We start from the raw sequence: 20,585 nt of genomic DNA, 5'->3' as shown, positions 1-20,585 counted from the left end.
AAGAGGGAATTGGATAAACTTCTGGAGCAGACATCCATCAGTGGCTATTAGCCACAGCGTATTATTGGAGCTATCTGTCTGGGGCAGTGATGTTCTGTATCCTTGGTGCTTGGGAGTGGGGGCACAGTGGGAGGTCTTCTAGTGTCCTGGCCCTACTGGTGGACCTCCTGATAGCGCCTGGTATTCCTAGCCACTGTGTGACACAGAGGGATTGGATGGGTCTGATCCAACATGGCTTCTCTTGTGTTCTTATGCTCTAATGGCCTGATCACAAACCGGTGTGCCGACGTTACATTTAGGTTCATGTGAACTGGGAGCCCGCAGGTCTCCTGATACATGCAGTCAATGTCTCGTGCAAAGTCCCCTCTCAACTGTGGAGTCTTGTGAGCAAAAATTCTACTTTGTGAGCTGCTGGCATTAAAGTTGTGAGCCGCTGCATCAATGAGCTCGCTCCAGGGCCATTTTTCCTCAGCTAAGTCAAAAACGTGTGAGCCGGAGGCTTAAAAACTGTGAGCTAGCTCATACTAACTCAGCTTAGAGGGAACACTGGATGTGAACTGGGCAAAGTATGAATTCTGTACATGGGTACAGCTTCCAGTCACATTTTTCCTGTACAGAAAAGCAATATACTAACACTCTTACAGAAGATAGCAGCTGCGCATGCTGTGTGAACTGTGGAGACCTACACTCCTGGCTGATGCGAACAGAACATCTGCACAGCCATCTTTGCATCAGGAAAAGCATTCCCCACTGGTTTGTGCTTATCAACATCTCTGCCCGTATTGAGAAAAGAAAAAAGGAAAGGAAAGGTCCCCTGTGCAAGCACCAGTCGTTTCCGACTCTGGGGTGACGTTGCTTTCACAACGTTTCCACAGCAGACTTTTTACGGGGTGGTTTGCCATTGCCTTCCCCAGTCATCTACACTTCCCCCCCCAGCAAGCTGGGGACTCATTTGACCGACCTCGGAAGGATGGAAGGCTGAGTCAACCTCGAGCCGGCTACCTGAAAACCCAGCTTCCACCAGGGATCGAACTCAGGTTGTGAGCAGAGCTTTAACACTCTGCAGCTTTAACACTCCTGCAGAGTTTTAACACTCCTGCAGAGTTTTAACACTCCTGCAGAGTTTTAACACTCTTGCACCTTTAACACTCTGTACCACGGGGCTCTTCTATAAGAAGAAAAAAGAGGAGACCCAAATTAGAAACTCTGACCCGGATGAATGGCCCCACCCCCTCGCACATGACCTTCATTCACAGACTTTTGTCTCAACCATTTGCCGTCAACACGATTATCCAAATCCACCCTGAATAAGGTAGACACTCATTTAATCTCCTGGACCAAACCTGTCCCTCCATGGCTGAAAAAGCAAATGACTCAGAGGGGTTATGATGCCCTTAAGAAAAGGACCCAGCCTCTGGGGAGGGGAGGGGACAATGGGGCCTTTGGGGAAACCGAAAGCAGCTACCCTTTTAGGCCTGAGCAAAGCCCCAAAGGCAGGGCCAGCGGAGAGAATGGGGATGACAAAAGTACCCAGATTCCAAAGTCACACCTAGGTGTGAGAAGAAAGCCCAAAGACAACAGTGCCCGAAAGGTCTGAAGTTGAACATACTTGGTAGAACGTTCTGCCAGGAATTAGAAGGTGATGGAACGTTCAAACTTTTTGGATGTCTTACGCAACTTATAAGGTCACTGTCCTGGTCATTTCCGGCTGGCAGCAGCTGTCGAGGGCGGGGGGGGTTCCAAACTTTTTGAGCTCGGAGGCCCCCTCTGGGATTGTGACAAATGGGTGGTGGATGCAACCACAAAAGGGGTCCTGAAGGAATTCGAGCCCCACACACAGCGGGAGTGTAAACGAAAGGGAAAGCAGGAGGATAATTTGCGAAAAATACACTGGAAAAGATAAGTGAGAATACAACCAACTCTGTGATTAGGGTGGCCAGCAGCGTTCCCTCTAAGCTGAGTGAGCGTGAGCTAGCTCACAGATTTTTAGCCCCCGGCTCACACATTTCTGTCTTCGCTCAGGGAAAATGGCCCCCCGAGCACAATAATTTATGCAGTAAAAAGGTAAAGGTAGCCCTCTGTGCAAGCACCAGTCGTTTCTGACTCTGGGGTGATGTTGCTTCCACAACGTTTTCATGGAAGACTTTTTACAGGGTGGTTTGCCCTGTCCTGTACCCTTTCCCTCCAGCAAGCTGGGGACTCAATTTACCGACCTCAGAAGGATGGAAGGCTGAGTCAACCGGGAGCCAGTTACCTGAGTAACTCACAGTAGCTCACAGTTGTCATGCCAGCAGCTCACAACTTTAATACAAGCAGCTCACAATGTTGAATTTTTGCTCACAAGACTCCGCAGCTTCGAGGGAACAGTGGTTGCCAGGTCTGTGTTGGAAAATACCTGAAGACTTTGGGAGTGGATCCGGAGAGGGTGGGGTTTGGGGAGGGGAGGGGCTTCGGCAAGGTCCAGTGCCACAGAGCCCCCCCCCCTTCCGACAAAGATAGTGAACGCCATTTCAGAAGGATATGAAGATAATTTGCAGGCATTCCAAGGAGAAATGAAAGCAAAGCCATGAAACAAAAATTAAAAGAAGCACCACTTACCTACTGAATCAACAATAAAGACGACGGTCCCGAGAAGAAGAGTCTCTGCACTCGAAACAGTATTGCAGGGAAGGCCAATGGTAGCTCTCCAGATGTTTTTTGCCTACAGCTCCCATCAGCCCCAGCCAGCATGGCCAACGGCTGGGGCTGATGGGAGTTGCAGGCAAAAAAACATCTGGAGAGCTACCGCTGGCCTCCCCTGCAATATTGGACTGGTCTTGGATATTGTCGGACTTGTATTACAGCTCCATATTTTTTCTATAGGACATTGATCCATCATACAGTAGGAACAGCGGGTGCTTTCGGTTCCGGAGGGATTTTGTGTTGTATAAATATGTTTGTTTATATTCTGTTTGGCTATCACTGTAAGCCCTGTGTTGGTTACTAGTAAATACTAGTATTTACTAGTCCAATATTGCAGGGGAGGCCAACGGGAAAGTAGGAATAATAAGGAGTATTATTTTTGTTCCACAGAGAGGCTTTGAGGTGTTTTCTTTTACAGTAACCTCCGTGGTCCCGGCTTTGATTGCCACATTTTCTCCAGGGGAGCTGATCTCTGCCAGCTGGAAAACAGTTGTGAAAGTGGGAAGTCCCCAGGCCCCGCCTGGAGGCTGGTAAGCCTAGCTGGGCTGGTCACTCTCCCTCAGTTTGGCCAACCTAGCAGGGTTGCTGGGAGTGAGTATAAAAGAGTGGAAGGGAGAACAACACAAACGGCCCCAAGCTTAGAGTTGCCGGGTCTCTGCTGGAAAATACCTGGCGACTTTGTGGGTGGATGCGGGAGAGGGCGAGGTTTGGAGAGAGAAGGGGCCTCAGCATGGTCCAGTGCCCTAGAGTCCCACCCTTCACAGCAGCCATTTTCTCCAGGGGAGCTGATCTCTGCCAGCAGGAGATCAGTGCTCAAAGCGTAGGGTTGCCAAGTCCAATTCAAGAAATATCTGGGGACTTTGGGGATGGAGCCAGGAGACTTTGGGGGTGGAGCCAGGAGACACTGGTGGCGGAGCCAGGAACAAGGGTGTGACAAACATAATTGAACTCCAAAGAGAGCTCTGGCCATCACATTTAAAGGGACGGCACACCCTTTAAATACCTTTCTTCCATAGGAAATAATGAAGGATAGGGGCACCTTCTTTTGGTGCTCATAGAATTGGACCCCCTGGTCCAATCTTTTTGAAACTTGGTGGGTACTTTGGGGAGAGGCACTAGATACTATACTGAAAATTTGGTGCCTCTATCTCAAAAAACAGCTCCCCCAGAGCCCCCGAAACCTCCAATTCCCCATTATACCCATGAGAATCGATCTCCACATCGGGAATAATGAAGTGCTCAGCAGAAGTTTCCCTCTCCCCTCCCCCGCTTCTGGCGACTCTGAAGCGAGGGCTTGGCCTCTCTACTCACGAGTTGCAGCCAACTTCTTCCAAGTAACACAGACACCCCATCCCAAGAGGAAGCCTTTCCAATCGGAGACTGGAGCCTCCGGAAGGGGAAAAAATCACATGGTGGCTTTGGGGGCGGGGCTTCCCACCGGCCAGCTGACTGGGGGCGGGAAGGAGTCTGGGAAAGCGGAAGAACCCCCGCTGGGACCTGGGGATTGGCAAGCCTATCAAAGCGGGAGGTCGCCAGGCCCCCCCAGTGGCCCATCTCCTCCAACATCCTGTTCCCCACAGCAGCCAAGCAGTTTCTCGGGAGGGAAAACAACACAGCACAGAGGCCAAAGCCTCCCCTCAGCATTGCCTCTTGGCGCTGGGAATCAAAGAACGCGGAACACGGAGATTCCCTCCAGTCACCCCGGCTAGTAGACACTGACAAATCCCTGGATTTGTCTAAACCAGAGGTGTCGGACTCATTCGTTATGAGGGCCGGATCTGATATGAAGGAGACCTTGTTGGGCGGGGCCATGTTGGGTTGGGCCGAGGGTGTAGCATTAGGTAGCAGAGATATCAATTTTAGAAGAAGAAGAAGAAGAAGAAGATATTGGATTTATATCCCGCCCTCCACTCCGAAGAGTCTCAGAGCGGCTCACAATCTCCTTTCCCTTCCTCCCCCACAACAGACACCCTGTGAGGTAGATGAAGATATTGGATTTATATCCCGCCCTCCACTCCGAAGAGTCTCAGTGCGGCTCACAATCTCCTTTCCCTTCCTCCCCCACAGCAGACACCCTGTGAGGTAGATGAAGATATTGGATTTATATCCTGCTGTCCACTCCGAAGAGTCTCAGAGCGGCTCACAATCTCCTTTCCCTTCCTCCCCCACAACAGGCACCCTGTGAGGTAGATGAAGATATTGGATTTATATCCCGCCCTCCACTCCGAAGAGTCTCAGAGCGGCTCACAATCTCCTTTCCCTTCCTCCCCCACAACAGACACCCTGTGAGGTAGATGAAGATATTGGATTTATATCCCGCCCTCCACTCCGAAGAGTCTCAGAGCGGCTCACAATCTCCTTTCCCTTCCTCCCCCACAACAGGCACCCTGTGAGGTAGATGAAGATATTGGATTTATATCCCGCCCTCCACTCCGAAGAGTCTCAGAGCAGCTCACAATCTCCTTTCCCTTCCTCCCCCACAACAGACACCCTGTGAGGTGGGTGGGGCTGAGAGGGCTCTCACAGCAGCTGCCCTTTCAAGGACAACCTCTGCCAGAGCTATGGCTGACCCAAGCCCATGCTAGCAGGTGCAAGTGGAGGAGTGGGGAATCAAACCCGGTTCTCCCAGATAAGAGTCTGCACACTTAACCACTACACCAAACTTGCTCTCCTTGTTTTATAAAGAACACAGACAAAAACAAATATATATTTTTAAAAACTTAAAATACGCTTCAAATGTTAGCACTCACTGATCTTAAAGATGCTTTCTTTGTATTTGGGCAAAGGAAGCTCTGGCTCTTTCCTTCCTTCCCCAGGGGACCAGGAAGGAAGGAGCCTCAGTCAATAGAAGGAAGAGAGGCTTGGCTCAGTAGCTCTACTGTGTGATTGAGAGAGCCTGGCAAAGCAAGCTCTGCCTCCCCCCCCCTTCCTCCCCATGGGAAGAGCCTCAGACAATGGAGAAAACAGAGGTTTTGTTCAATTGAGCAAGCTGTGATGCAGAAGGAAGCAAGAGAGAGGCAGAAGGAAGCAGATGACAGCCAGTTGCTCGGGGGCCTGATAGGAGCCCTCCGAGGGCTGATTCGGCCCCTGAATTGCATGTTTGACACCCCTGGTCTAAACCCCTTCGAAAGCCGTCTGTGCCGTGGCCGTCGTGACATCCTGTGGCAGCAAATTCCACATTCTAATCACTCGCTGTGTCAAGCGGTATTTCCTATCATTAACAGCCATTTCCTGTAATTAATTCTCATTAACAAGCTGAAGGCCACGACTTCCTCGACTGAGTCGATTGGTCTCATGGCAGGTCCTCCTCTTCGCCTATTGCCTTCAACTGTTTTCCTAGCATTACTATCTCTTCCAGGAAGTCACTTCCGGGGCAGAGGTGGGATTTGAACCTGGAGCTGATCCAGGCAAGCTGTCCAATGCTCTAACCGCTACAACACACTTTTTTATAAAAAAAAGTCTGGTCTGTTAATGACCCTCAAAACGGCCCTGCAGTGCTTAGTAAAATAAAAAACAAAAGAGACCTTAGAGGTGTGGTCCAGGCAACATTAAGCACACTCAACTTTCCACCAAGAGCAATAGGTTTGCCAATCCCCAGGTCCCAGTGGGGGTTCTTCCGCTTTCCCAGGCTCCTTCCCGCCCCCAGTCGGCTGGCCGGCGGGGGGAAGCCCCTCCCCCAGAGGACCATGTGCCTTTGCACCTCCGGAGACTTCAGTCTCCGATTGAAAGGCTTCCTCTTGCGATGGTGTGTCTGTGTTACTTGGAAGAAGTTGGCTGCAGCTCGTGAGTAGAGAGGCCAATCCCTCGCTTCAGCGTCACCAGAAATGGTGGGGGGGGGGAGGGAAACGTTTGCTGAGCACTTCATTGGAGATCGATTCTCATAGGGTATAATGGGGAATTGATCTGGAGGTTTCGGGGGCTCTGGGGGAGCTGTTTTTTGAGGTAGAGGCACCAAATTTTCAGTATAGTATCTAGTGCCTCTCCCCAAAGCACCCCCCAAGTTTCAAAACGATTGGACCAGGGGGTCCAATTCTATGAGCCCCAAAAGAAGGTGTCTCTATCCTTCATTATTTCCTATGGAAGGAAGACATTTAAAAAGGTGTGCTGTCCCTTTCAATGTGATGGCCAGAATTCCCTTTCGAGTTCAGTTATGCTCGTCACACCCTTGTTCCTGGCTCCACCCCCAAAGTCTCCTGGCTCCACCCCCAAAGTCTCCAGATATTTCTTGAATTGGACTTGGCAACCCTAGAGCGATGAGAAAGCTATACAAGGCTTAAATCTCTCCCATTTAAACACACAATAGGGTTGCCAGTCCCCAGGTGGGGGCAGGGGATCCCCCCGTTTGGAGCCCCCCCCCCTGATTCAGGGTCATCAGAAAGCAGAGGGGGAAGGGAAATGTCTGCCTGGAACTCTTATTATTCCCTACGGAGACTTATTCCCATAGAAAATAATGGAGAATTGATCCGTGGGTATCTTGGGCTCTGGGGGTCTGTTCTTTGCGACAGAGGCACCAAATTTTCAATATAGCATCCAGTGCCTCTCGCCAAAACACTCCGCAAGTTTCAAAAGGATTGGACTAGGGGGTCCAATTCTATGAGCCCTAAAAGAAGGTGTCCCTATCCTTCATTATTTCCTATGGAAGGAAGGCATTTAAAAGTGTGCGGTCCCTTTAAATGTGATGGCCAGAATTCCCTTTGGAGTTCAGTTATGCTTGTCACACCCTTGCTCCTGGCTCCACCCCCAAAGTCTCCTGGCTCCACCCCCAAAAGGCGCCAGATATTTCTTGAATTGGACTTGGTAACCCTAACACACAAATATACATGTTTTGAACTCTGGCTGGTTTACACCCCAAAAGGTTAAGTCCTGGTTTGGCAGAAACTGTAAAATTAACCCCCAAATTTTCTCTGCTCCTTCCAAATGATGGTGCGGGGTGCGGGGGGGGGGGGGGGTGACTGTTTGATATGTGAAATGCATTGAAGAATTTTTGGGGGATGCGGGGAAAGCCAATAGCTGAGAGGGTGGGGAGTATCTTAGCCAAGAGCTCCCCCTGCTGAGAAACAGCTGCATTACAACCAGACCACCTTTTGCAAAACTCCGTTTGCGTCCAGTGGCACCTTTAAGACCCGACAAAGTTTAATTCTGGCCACAAGCTTTCATTTGCATGAGAAGAGAAGGAACTATTAAACCTTTTTTCCAGCAGAAAGGGCCATCCCCAAGTTGCTTTTGTCCCCACACTGGGGGGGAAATGTAGGTATTTATTCAAGTAGTTTCAGAGTAGCTCTGGAGCAAAAAGGCCTGGATTCAAGTCCAGCCACACCTTAGAGACCGACATGATTTTGGGGAGTACGAGCTTTCAAGAGTCAACACTTCCTCCAGAATCCTGACGAAGGGGGCTTTGGCTCCTGATAGCTCACACACCCCCAAAATCGTGTAGTTAGAGACCATGGACTCGAATCCAGGACTTTGCAAGTTGTAAAGTAAAGTAAAAGCTGCCCGAGTAGCTTCCCCCCAGAAACAAAATGCAAGGGGAGGAAGGGGTTAAACCCTCTTTCACCTCTACACACCTCCATTCCCCTCCGGGAGAAAGCAATCCCAGAAGTTGCAGTAGCAAAACAAAGAAAAAGTCATTTCAGAGAAATGTATGAACCAGTGTGGCATGGTGGTTAAAAATGTCAGACCCGGGTTCGAATCCCCACTGGCACCACAGAACCTTGCTGGATAACCTTGGCCAGTCATAGGGTTGCCAATCCCCAGGAGGGGGCAGGGGATACCCCAGTTTGGGTTTTCTGAAGGGGGGGGGAACATCTGCTGGGCACTCCATTATTCCCTATAGAGACTGATTTCCACAGGAAATAATGGAGAATTGATCTGAACATATGAACATGTGTAGCTGCCTTATACTGAATCAGACCTTTGGTCCATCGAAGTCAATATTGTCTTCTCAGACTGGCAGCGGCTCTCCAGGGTCTCAAGCTGAGGTTTTTCACACCTATTTGCCTGGACCCTTTTTTGGAGATGCCAGGGATTGAACCTGGGACCTTCTGCTTCCCAAGCAGATGCTCTACCACTGAGCCACCGTCCCTCTCCTGCTCTCCAGGGTCTCAAGCTGAGGTTTTTCACACCTATTTGCCTGGACCCTTTTTAGTTGGAGATGCCAGGGACTGAACTTGGGACCTTCTGCTTCCCAAGCAGATGCTCTACCACTGAGCCACTGTCCCTCTGTGGGTATCTGGGGCTCTGGGGGGGCTGTTTTTTGAGGTAGAGGCACCAAAATTTCAGCATAGCATCCAGTGCCTCTCCTCAAACCACTCCCCAAGTTTCAAAAAGCTGGGACCAGGGTATAATGACTCACACCCCTCCCTAACTGAGACAGGGTGGGGCCATTCTTCAGTGGCTCAGAGATTTACACAGAAAGTACTGGAGGGGGGGGGCAAAAAACCCTACTCCAGCTTGACAATTTAGGACTGCCACCAACTTGTCTCTCCCTTATTGGAAGTCTACTTTATAACAGATACAGCAGCCTGTCGGCTAGAGGCGTGAAGTCCCTTGTCTATTGCGGCAACCAAGACAATGGAGAAAAACATAAAAAGCCCAGTAGGACCTCATTTGTGTATGAGGCCACGCCCCCTGACAAGCAGTTTCAGAGTAGCTCTGGAGCAAAAGGCCTGGATTCAAGTCCAGCCACACCTTAGAGACCAACATGATTTTGGGGAGCCTTGATTCACACAGGGCTTTTTTGTAGGAAAAGCCCAACAGGAGCTCATTTGCATATTAAGCCACACCCCGACATAAAGCCAGTCGAAACTGCGATTCTGTGCGTTCCTACTTCAAAAAAAGCCCTGGAGAAAACAATGAGTTAACGCAAATGACAATTTATTACTAAAGCAAGCAATTTAAGGTAAGACTGATGAGCAAAAAAAAATAACAACTCATAAAATATCATAAGCTTACATACAGCAACGGGATCTCAAACTTCACAGAGACCTCTCAACTGCCTGGTCTCCTTCTGGAAGGTCTCGCCCAAGTGAAGGGAACTCTCAAAGGTTTTTTTTTTTAAAACCCCAGGAACACTCAACACAAACGTATCTCAGCTGGCCTACAAATAGTACAGCTGTACACAGTGATTAGACGGAAGATATTGGATGGAGTTAACTTCCTTCAAGGTCACAAACACTTACACGCAGGTGTTAGTGCAATAACATTTCAGCTTCACCCACCTTTAAAACACTGTTTAAAAAAACCCAACCCATTTAAAAGGCTATATTCATTACAGGGGGGGGAGGGGGGGTCCAATTCTACAAGCCCTTAAAGAAAGTGTTCCTGTCGTTCATTCTTACCAAATGGAGGGAAGGCATATACCGTATTTTTCGCTCCATAAGACGCACCTGACCATAAGACGCACCTAGTTTTTAGAGCCGTTTGTGTGAATTTAGAGGCATTTGTGTGAATTTTTTGCAGTATTCACTCCTTAAGACGCACACACTTTTCCCTCCACTTTTTTTTTGGGGGGGAGTGAGTCTTAAAGGTGCAAAAAATACAGTAAATGGCCAGAACTCCCTTTGGAGTTCAATTATGTAACACCCCCAAAGTCTCCAGGTATTTATTGAGTTGGACTTGGCAACCCCAGCCAGTAACAATCTCTCAGCCAAACCTACTTCACAGGGTTGTTGTGAGACTAAAATGAAAGAGACAAGAATGGGCCGACCCCACCCCCCAGAGGCAGATTGTGCTTCTTGCACAGACCGTTCCTTAAAAACCTCTCACACCCACCACACTCGTCAAGACCCAGATTCCAAGTTGTTCAGGCACCTAGAGATTTCGTTGGGGCATCTCATATTTCCATCAATTGTTTCATTCATTGTAGAATACACAACTGGGGAGGTGGGGGGGGGGGGTAGAGCTGGGAGATGCAGGTAACCCAAATGCCATCTCAGCGCCCTCTGCTGGTTGGCACTGGAAAGTGGTACTCTTAATCCAGGGGTGGCCAAACTGTGGCTCTTTCACACATATTGTGTGGCTCTCACAACCTCCACTGCCCCACTGGCCAGTTTGGAGAAGACATTTCTCTTTCTAAGGCAGCTTGGAGAATGCATTTAAGTTGTTTTCTTTCCACCTCTCCCTCCCTCCCTCCCTCCCCCATCTATTTGCTTTCTTTCCTCCTTCCTTGAGAGCCAGTGTGGTGAAGTGGTTGTGTGGACTCTTATCTGGGAGAACCAGGTTTGATTCCTCACTCCTTCACTTGCACCTGCTGGAATGGCCTTTGGTCAGCTGTAGCTCTCACAGAGTTGTCCTTGAAAGGGCAGCTTCTGTGAGAGCTCTCTCAGCCCCACCCACCTCACAGGGTGTCTGTTGTGGGGGGAGGAAGGTAAAGGAGATTGTAATCCACTCTGAGACTGATTCAGAGAGAAAAGTGGGGTATAAATCTACCTTCTTCTCCTTCCTTCCTTCCTTCCTTCCTTCCTTCCTTCCTTCCTTCCTTCCTTCCTTCCGCTCTCAAACATCTGACATTCATGTCTTGCAGCTCTCAGACATTTGACATTTATTCTATTTTATTTTATATACTTGGATCTATTTATTCTATGTGACTCTTACGTTAAGCAAGTTTGGCCACCCCTCACTTAGCCACATCTGAAAAGGATTCTAACAAGGGGAGGAATGCCCAGATTCTATTAAGGCCGAGGGCCAAACCAACACACACACACCCCGAGTAACTGAGAGGCGGCATTTCAGCTCACCCACGCTCACTCACAGATATCTTGGTGAAGACAGACAGTAAGAGTGAAAGGACTGAAAGATACACTCGGATCCTCTCTCCTCCAAAGCGCCTTTGGAGATATTCCGGCATTGTGACAATCTGGGGGGAGACAAAAGGAGAAATATTATTATTTAGTTCTTTTATACCTCACTTTTCTTTCCCCAAGAGGGACCTAAAGTGGATTACAACAGTCTCCCTGTGTTTGTCGTCACAACCTTCCTGTAAAGCAGATTAACAGTGTGTGTGTGTATGTGTGTGTGTGACTCGCCCAAGGTAATCCAGCAACAGAGATTTGAACCCACTTCCCAGGGTTGTTATGAGGATAAAACAGAAGAGAACAGTGTAAGCCTGGGGGTGTCGAAATTTGTTATGAGGGCGGAATCTGACATAAAGGAGACCTTGCTGAGCTGGGCCGTGTCGGGTTGGGCCAGACCATGCTGGGTTGGGCCAAGTGTGGACCTATTTAAAATTCGGTAGCAGAGATATAAACTTTATAAAGGACACAAACACACACAAATATCTTTTTTTTTTTAATTTAAAACATGCTTACAATGTTAGCACTCATCGGTTTTAAAGGTGCTTTCTTTGTATTCCTTCCATGGGATCCAGGGAACTGGGCAAAGGACGCTCTGGCTCTTTCCTTCCTTCCCCAGGAGACTGGTGAGGGAGGAGCCTCAGCCAATAGAAGGAAGAGAGGCTTGGCTCAGTAGCTCTGCTGTGTGATTGAGAAAGCCTGGAAAAACAAGTTCTGCCTCCGCCCCCCCCTTCCTCCCCAAGGGAGGAGCCTCAGCCAATGGAGAAAATAGAGGTTTTGCTCAGTAGGTCCCGTGCGATTGAGCAAGCCTTGCAAAGCAAGCTGTGATGCAGAAGGAAGCAAGAGAGGGGGAGAAGGAAGCAGATGACAGCCAGTTGCTCGGGGCCTGATAGCAGCCCTTGGGGGGGGGGCCCTGATTCGGCCCCCAGGCCGCATGTTTGATACCACTGGTGTAAGTCACTTTGGGTTTTTACGGGAGCAGGGGGGAGAAAGGTGCAGTATAAATTAAGGGAAACAATCAGTTTTCAGACAAACAGCTGGTGGGGGAGAAGTCACCTCTGGTTCCAACTCCTTGTCTAGCTGTTAATGACAATAACTAACAGGGTTGCCAAGTCCAATTCAAGAAATATCTGGGGACTTTGGGGGTGGAGCCAGGAGACATTAGGGGTGGAGCCAAGATCAAGGCTGTGACAAGCATAATTGAACTCCAAAGGGAGTTCTGGCCATCACATTTAAAGGGACGGCACACTTTTTCAATTCCTTCCTTCCACAGGAAATAATAAAGGATAGGGGCACCTTCTTTTGGGGCTCATAGAATTGGACCCCCTAGTCCAATCTCTTTGAAACTTGGGGGGTATTTTGGGGAGAGGCACTAGATGCTATACTGAAAATTTGGTGCATCTACCCCAAAAAAACAGCCCCCCCCATAGCCCCAGATATCCGCGGCTCAATATCAGTATCTCACAAGGAAGGGGACGGCCACAACACCCATAGATCTGGAAGTAAAACACCAAATGCTTTCTTAACAGACAGCCATGCAACAGGTACAAACCAGCTGTTTTCACTTACCCCTGAAGAGACGTAGACGGGAACAAACACCCAAGCCAGCGCCAAGAGTACGTAGGTGGCCTGCAAGAACCCGGAAAGAAATCTAAACACACAAGTTCTGGCCGCTGGAGAAAATAACAGCTTTTGGAGGGTGGACTCTAAGGGATATCGTAGATTCCAGCTGAAATCTCTCCCCCAATACCAGCATCTACAGACACATGGGCAAAAAGGGGCAGCTTCAGACAGATTTTGGCCCTTGCTGAACTCCCACCTATTCCCCAGGCCCCCAAATTTGTAGGAGTTTCCCAGGTCCAAAAAGGCAACTTTAATTATATGTCATCCCAGAACTAAAAAGGTTTTTGAAATAGATCGAGGTACGTAGTCACGTTAGTCTATTTATAATAGTAGAAAAGAGCAGGTGCCCAACAGCACCTTAAAGACTAACCTTAAAGTAACACCTTAAAGACTAGAGAGCCAATTTGGTGCAGTGGTTAAGTGTGCAGACTCTTATCTAGGAGAATTGGGTTTGATTCCCCACTCCTCCATTTGCAGCTGCTGGAATGACCTTGGGTCAGCCATAGCTGTGGTAGGAGTTGTCCTTGAAAGGGCAGCTGCTTTGAGAGCCCTCTCAGCCCCACCCACCTCACAGGGTGTCTGTTGTGGGGGGGGAGAAGATATAGGAGATTGTGAGCCCCTCTGAGTCTCTGATTCAGAGAAAAGGGCGGGGTATAAATCTGCAGTCTTCTTCTTCTTCTTCATGTTAGTCTATTTATAGTAGCAGAAAAGAGCAGGCATCCGTAGCACCTTAAAAACTAACAAAATTGGTGGCGGGAGGGGGTGAGCTTTCGTGAGTCACCGAAGAAGTGAGCCGCGGCTCACGAAAGCTCCTAGCCTGCCACAATTTTTGTTAGTCAAAAAGGTTTGTGTTTGTCTGTTTCCAGGGGCAGATGCTTTGAATCCCCTCCTCTCCAGGGGACTGTGCTGGGTGGCCATCTTATGTTCACAGCAACCCTGCGAGGCGGGTACAGCTGCAAGATGGCGGCTGGCCCAGCAATTAGAGACACATGTGGAGGAACTGAGACGGTTCCACCTCCTCTGACTGCCGGTGGCTGTTCCAGATCTCAGGAAGAAACACGGGTTTTCCTCAGGGCCCAGCAGGAACTTATTAGCATATTAGGCCACAACCCCTGACGCCAAACAAGCCGGAACTGCATTCCTGCTCCAAAAAAAGCCCTGATTTTCCCCCAATCCTGTTCAGAATGTTTTCTACCATTTCATAGTGAAGCAGTCCATTGTCTGTGTTACCTCCACACATGCTCTTCTCTTGGAAGAGCACCATTCTATTTTTAAGCAGGGGTGGAATTCCAGCAGGAGCTCCTTTGCATATTAGGCCACCCCCCTCCTGACGTAGCCAATCCTCTAAGAGCTTACCAAAAAGAGCCTTGTCAGCTCTTGGAGGACTGGCTACATCAGGAGGGCGTGGCCTAATATGCAAAGGAGCTCCTGCTGGAATTCCACCCCCGTTTTTAAGCAAAGGGCATTGAAACAAAACTCAAATAAATGGGGGGGGGTTTTTGAAAAAAATGAGTAATCGAGGATTTAAATGACTTGAATGCAGTGAACATTTAAATGAGAGAGCCAGTTTGGTGTAGTGGTGAAGTGTGCGGACTCTTATCTGGGAGAACCGGGTTTGATTCCCCACTCCTCCACTTGCACCTGCTGGAATGGCCTTGGGTCAGCCATAGCTCCCGCTGGAGTTGTCCTTGAAAGGGCAGCTGCTGTGAGAGCCCTCTCCAGCCCCACCCACCTCACAGGGTGTCTGTTGTGGGGGAGGAAGGTAAAGGAGATTGTGAGCCGCTCTGAGACTCTTCGGAGTGGAGGGCGGGATATAAATCCAGTATCTTCATCTACCTCACAGGGTGTCTGTTGTGGGGGAGGAAGGGAAAGGAGATTGTGAGCCGCTCTGAGACTCTTCAGAGTGGAGGGCGGGATATAAATCCAGTATCTTCATCTACCTCACAGGGTGTCTGTTGTGGGGGAGGAAGGGAAAGGAGATTGTGAGCCGCTCTGAGACTCTTCAGAGTGGAGGGCGGGATATAAATCCAGTATCTTCATCTACCTCACAGGGTGTCTGTTGTGGGGGAGGAAGGGAAAGGAGATTGTGAGCCGCTCTGAGACTCTTCAGAGTGGAGGGCGGGATATAAATCCAGTATCTTCATCTACCTCACAGGGTGTCTGTTGTGGGGGAGGAAGGGAAAGGAGATTGTGAGCCGCTCTGAGACTCTTCGGAGTGGAGGGCGGGATATAAATCCAATATCTTCATCTTCATCTTCTTCTTAAATGAATACCCCAACAGCAACTATGAGGATAATTGAGGAGGAGAGGCAGAAGAAGAGACTGGATTTATACCAGGCCCTTCTCTGAGTCTCAGAGCGGCTTACAATCTCCTTTCCCTTCCTCTTCCCACAACAGACACCCTGTGAGGCAGGTGGGGCTGAGAGAGCTCTAAGAGAACCGCTCTTGAGAGAACAGCTCTAAGAGCACCGGGACTGGTCCAAGCTCGCTCAGCAGCTGCATGTGAAGGAGGAGGAAGAATCAAACGTGGTTCTCCAGATTAGAGGCTGCTGGTCTCAACCGCAGCCGGCTCTCCAGAGATGATATGCGTTTGGGGTGTGTTTTTTTCAGTCCACAGGGTTTTTAAAAAAAAGAATCGATGAGCCGATTTGTTCCTTGAAACACAAAGCGTCCTTACATTCCATTCGAAGCCGGCCACGGCTATCCCCCCTGCGGCCCCGGAGCCGGCCAGCCCGATGAAAAGGCCGGATCCTTCGCTGCTGGCAAAGAGAGACGCCCCGATCTGCAAGCCAACGACAGGCAATTAGCATCCCAAACCTTTGTGCATTTCACCTTTGATTCCAGACCAGGTTTCTGTTCAAGCGGCACACCCAGCAAAAGGGGAAGGTTGCGCCCACTTACCGGCCACCAAGCGATGTTCTTCCCGGCGAGGAAGTAACCGCTCAGAGTGTTCCTGTTGACCCTACAGGAAGACTAAGGAGCAAGACAATTAGGGACAACACTTTGTTGATGGGGAAAGACCTGAATGGAGCATGAGGAGAGAGAACCCGCCTTCCAAAGCGGCCATTTTCTCTAGGAGAGCTGAACTCTGCAGTTCGGAGTCCAGGAGTCGTTCAGGCCTCACCTGGTGACCCTAAAGCATGAACATGGTGGCAAAAGGCCTACAATAGCCTACAAAAGGCCAGGATGGACAGAAGAATATTAGAAGAGCCCTGCTGGGTCAGATCACTGAGGTTCCATTTAGTCCAACCTTGTCTCACACAGGGGCCACCCAGTTCCTCTGGAGGGCCCACAACAGCGCAGAGAGGCCGAGGCCTTCCCCTGAGAAGAACATCAGAAGAGCCCTGTTGGACCAGACCAGGGAGGGTCCATCTAGTCCAGCCTCCTGTTTCACACAGTGGCCAGCCAGTTCCTCTGGAGGGTCAACAACAGGGCAGAGAGGCCGAGGCCTTCCCTTGAGAAGAACATCAGAAGAGCCCTGCTGGATCAGACCAGGGAGGGTCCATCTAGTCCAGCCTCCTGTTTCACACAGTGGCCAGCCAGTTCCTCTGGAGGGCCCACAGCAGGGCAGAGAGGCCGAGGCCTTCCCCTGAGAAGAACATCAGAAGAGCCCTGCTGGGTCAGACCAGGGAGGGTCCATCTAGTCCAGCCTCCTGTTTCACACAGTGGCCAGCCAGTTCCTCTGGAGGGCCCACAGCAGGGCAGAGAGGCCGAGGCCTTCCCCTGAGAAGAACATCAGAAGAGCCCTGCTGGGTCAGACCAGGGAGGGTCCATCTAGTCCAGCCTCCTGTTTCACACAGTGGCCAGCCAGTTCCTCTGGAGGGCCCACAGCAGGGCAGAGAGGCCGAGGCCTTCCCCTGAGAAGAACATCAGAAGAGCCCTGCTGGGTCAGACCAGGGAGGGTCCATCTAGTCCAGCCTCCTGTTTCACACAGTGGCCAGCCAGTTCCTCTGGAGGGCCCACAGCAGGGCAGAGAGGCCGAGGCCTTCCCCTGAGAAGAACCTCAGGAGAGCCCTGCTGGGTCAGACCAGTGAGGGTCCATCTAGTCCAGCCTCCTGTCTCACACAGGAGCCAACCAGTTCTTCAGGAGGGTCAACAAGAATGCATTGAGACTGAGGCCTTCATATGACCATAAAAGGTCCCAAGGGGGTCCATCCAGTCCAGCCTCCCGTCTCACACAGTGGCCAGCCAGCTCCTCTGGAGGGCAAACAACAGAGCACAGAGGATGAGGTCTTCCCCTGACAAGAACCTCAGAAGAGCCCCTAATCCCAAACCACTGATAGACTCATCTTCCAGCATGAATCTATCTAATCCCTTTTAAAGCTGTTTATTCCTGCGGCCATCGCTACAACCTCTGACGGCGAATGCCGAATTTTCACCCCGCAAACCCTGCTGATGCATTTTTGTTTGTTGCTTTCCCCCTTATACTGCTGGAGTTGGTTGCTTCGGACGTTTCCGACAGCCATTTTGAGTCTCTTGTGGGGTGCGGGGGGAGAAAAGCCGTGTAGGAACGCCAGCTTAAAAGTATGCACGCCGGGAATAGATTTGAGATAGAAGATATTGGAAGAAGATATTGGATTTATATCCCGCCCTCCACTCCGAAGAGTCTCAGAGCAACTCACAATCTCCTTTATCTTCCTTTCCCACAACAGACACCCTGCGAGGTACATGAAGATATTGGATTTATATCCCGCCCTCCACTCCGAAGAATCTCAGAGCAGCTCACAATCTCCTTTATCTCCCTCCCCCACAACAGACACCCTGTGAGGTAGATGAAGATATTGGATTTATATCCCGCCCTCCACTCCGAAGAGTCTCAGAGCGGCTCACAATCTCCTTTATCTTCCTCCCCCACAACAGACACCCTGTGAGGTGGGTGGGGCTGGAGAGAGCTCTCACAGCAGCTGCCCTTTCAAGGACAACTTCTGCCAGAGCTCTGGCTGACCCAAGGCCATTCCAGCAGCTGCAAGTGGAGGAGTGGGGAATCCAACCTGGTTCTCCCAGATAAGAGTCCGCACACTTAACCACTACACCAAACTGGCTCTCCTGGAACTGAATCTGCGGATTTGTCAAGTTCTGCAAATACTTCATGGCAGGAGAGCTGGCATGGCAGAGTTTCCTGTGGCACGTGGTGAGGTTCAGAGGTCCCCAAGCGGTGTCCATGGGTGTTGCGGCATCCACTGACACCTTTCTTGGTGCGGGCCAAGTGCTTTTAGAAAGTTCTCCCCCCCGCCCCGAAGCTTCCAACTGGCTTTTTAAAAACATTGATTTGGCAACAGCTGCGACCACAGCACCGCACGACTGCAGCTGCGTGTGAGCAAGAAAATGTTTCTCAAAAGTATGTTCATTTGGAAAGGTGTCCTGTGCAGTGCCGAAGTGACCGTTAAGAGTTACGCATAACCTCACTCTCTGATGTTTTGTGGCTGGCCCCGCCTCTTGTGGCAGCCATTTTGCAGTTGTGTCCACCACATTGTGTTAGAATTCAAAAGCTGCCAGTGGGCTCAAAAAGGTGGGGGGGGGCTGGCCTAGTGCTGTGAGAGCTTCTGGGAGAGCCCTCTCAGCCCCAGCCACCTCACAGGGTGTCTGTTGTGGGGGGAGAAGATAAAGGAGACTGTGAGCCGCTCTGACTCTGAGAGTTGTCCTTGAAAGGGCAGCTTCTAGGAGAGCCCTCTCAGCCCCATCTACCTCACAGGGTGTCTGTTGTGGGGGGAGAAGATAAAGGAGACTGTGAGCCGCTTTGGCTCTGAGAGTTGTCCTTGAAAGGGCAGCTTCTGGGAGAGCCCTCTCAGCCCCATCTACCTCACAGGGTGTCTGTTGTGGGAGGAGAAGATAAAGGAGATTGTGAGCCGCTCTGAGACTCTGAGAGTTGTCCTTGAAAGGACAGCTTCTGGGAGAGCCCTCTCAGCCACACCTACCTCACAGGGTGTCTGTTGTTGGGGGGGAGAAGATAAAGGAGATTGTGAGCTGCTCTGAGACTCTGAAAGTTATCCTTGAAAGGGCAGCTTCTGGGAGAGCCCTCTCAGCCCCACCTACCTCACAGGGTGTCTGTTGTGGGGGAGGAAGATAAAGGAGATTGTGAGCCGCTCGGAGACTCTGAGCGAACGGCGGGATATAAAGCCAATATCATCTTCTTTACACAAAGAAGAGGTGGCTGAGACTACATGTTATGGTCTTGTGAGACACCCCCCCCCCCCCATTTCTTTAACCTCCCGTTTCTTTTTACGTTTGGGACTTGCCGGGCCACCCCCCAAGAGGACCTGTCAAGCTTCATGAACCTGAACATTTTTTATTTTTATTTTTAAGCATCAGCCAGGGCCATCGAGGCCTGGGCTGCCAATTGTATATCAGGGGTGGCCAAACCGCAGCTCGGGAGCCACATGTGGCTCTTTCACACATACTTTGTGGCTCTCGAAGCCCCCACTGTTCTGTCATCCAGATTGGAGAAGGCATTTGTCTCTTGAAATCATTTCCCCCAGCCAGGCCAGATGGCGGCTTGGAGAATGCACTTAAAGTTGCTTTCTTTCCACCTCTCCCTCCCCACCTATTTGCTTCCCTCACTTCCTGCTCTCAAACATCTGATGTTCGTCTTGCGGCTCGCAAACATCTGACACTTATTCTGCACGGCTCTTACGTTAAGCAATTTCTGCCAGCCCTGCTCTACATCAATAAGCCCAGTTTATTATCTCGTTACAGCGACACACCCAGACCCCAAACACAAAACTCTCAGCCACACTAAGCCATGTTTAACGACTGACCGAAAAACTTTGGTTGGTTTGTCTACCAATTAAAAGCTGCAGCCTCAATGGTCTTACCCAAATGCCCACCGCCAAGTTTAAAATGAAGTACGCCACCACGACGGATATGTCGGCCGCAGTAAACTGGGGCGAAGGAGGAAACGCTCCAGCGCTGGAATTGCTTTCCATAGCTGTTCGCTGCAGGTAAGTGTAAGCTCCAAGACAGCCACAGACAAAAAAAACCCACCAAAATCAAGACAACCTCTTACTGGATCATTTCGAGCCATTTGCAAGAATTGATCATTAAACAACTTGGGGTTGGAGTGCGAGGTTTTAATGAGCAAGCTATGTGAGAGATCTCTCTTCTGCAGCTAAAAGGTAACTGCCAATAAAAAGTAGAGACATCACCCTGCCAACAGAAGTCTGTATAGTCAAAGCGATGGCATTCCCAGTAGGAATGTATGGCTGTGAGAGCTGGACCATAAGGAAGGCCGAGCGCAGAAGAATAGATGCTTTTGAGCTGTGGTGCTGGAGAAGAATCCTGAGAGTCCCTTGGACTGCAAGAAGATCAAATCAGTCAGTCCTAAGGGAAATCAACCCTGACTGTTCCCTGGAAGGTCAGATGCTGAAGCTGAAGCTCAAATACTTTGGCCACCCAATGAGAAGGGAGCACTCCCTGGAGAAGACTCTTGAGAGTCCCTTGGACTGCAAGAAGATCCAATCAGTCAGTCCTAAGGGAAATCAACCCTGACTGTTC

At 50.1% G+C, this 20,585-nt stretch overlaps 1 protein-coding gene across 1 annotated transcript in view; it reads right to left on the bottom strand.

The window, feature by feature from the left end:
* Positions 1 to 20,021, bottom strand: part of SLC5A10 (solute carrier family 5 member 10) — a 185,964-nt gene extending 165,943 nt beyond the window's left edge. Inside the window, exons 1-5 of the mRNA XM_060260687.1 lie at positions 19,907 to 20,021; positions 15,996 to 16,067; positions 15,772 to 15,876; positions 13,041 to 13,100; positions 11,432 to 11,536 (exon numbers count right to left, since the gene is read on the bottom strand). Coding sequence (XP_060116670.1) covers positions 11,432 to 11,536; positions 13,041 to 13,100; positions 15,772 to 15,876; positions 15,996 to 16,067; positions 19,907 to 20,017 — 453 coding nt within the window. The 5' untranslated portion in view covers positions 20,018 to 20,021. The remainder of the gene's footprint in view (positions 1 to 11,431; positions 11,537 to 13,040; positions 13,101 to 15,771; positions 15,877 to 15,995; positions 16,068 to 19,906) is intronic.
* Between the last annotated feature and the right edge of the window lie 564 nt (positions 20,022 to 20,585).

Source organism: Heteronotia binoei, chromosome 20 (assembly GCF_032191835.1).
Source record: "Heteronotia binoei isolate CCM8104 ecotype False Entrance Well chromosome 20, APGP_CSIRO_Hbin_v1, whole genome shotgun sequence".
Lineage (NCBI taxonomy): Eukaryota > Metazoa > Chordata > Lepidosauria > Squamata > Gekkonidae > Heteronotia > Heteronotia binoei.
This window is presented reverse-complemented; position numbering and strand designations above follow the sequence as displayed.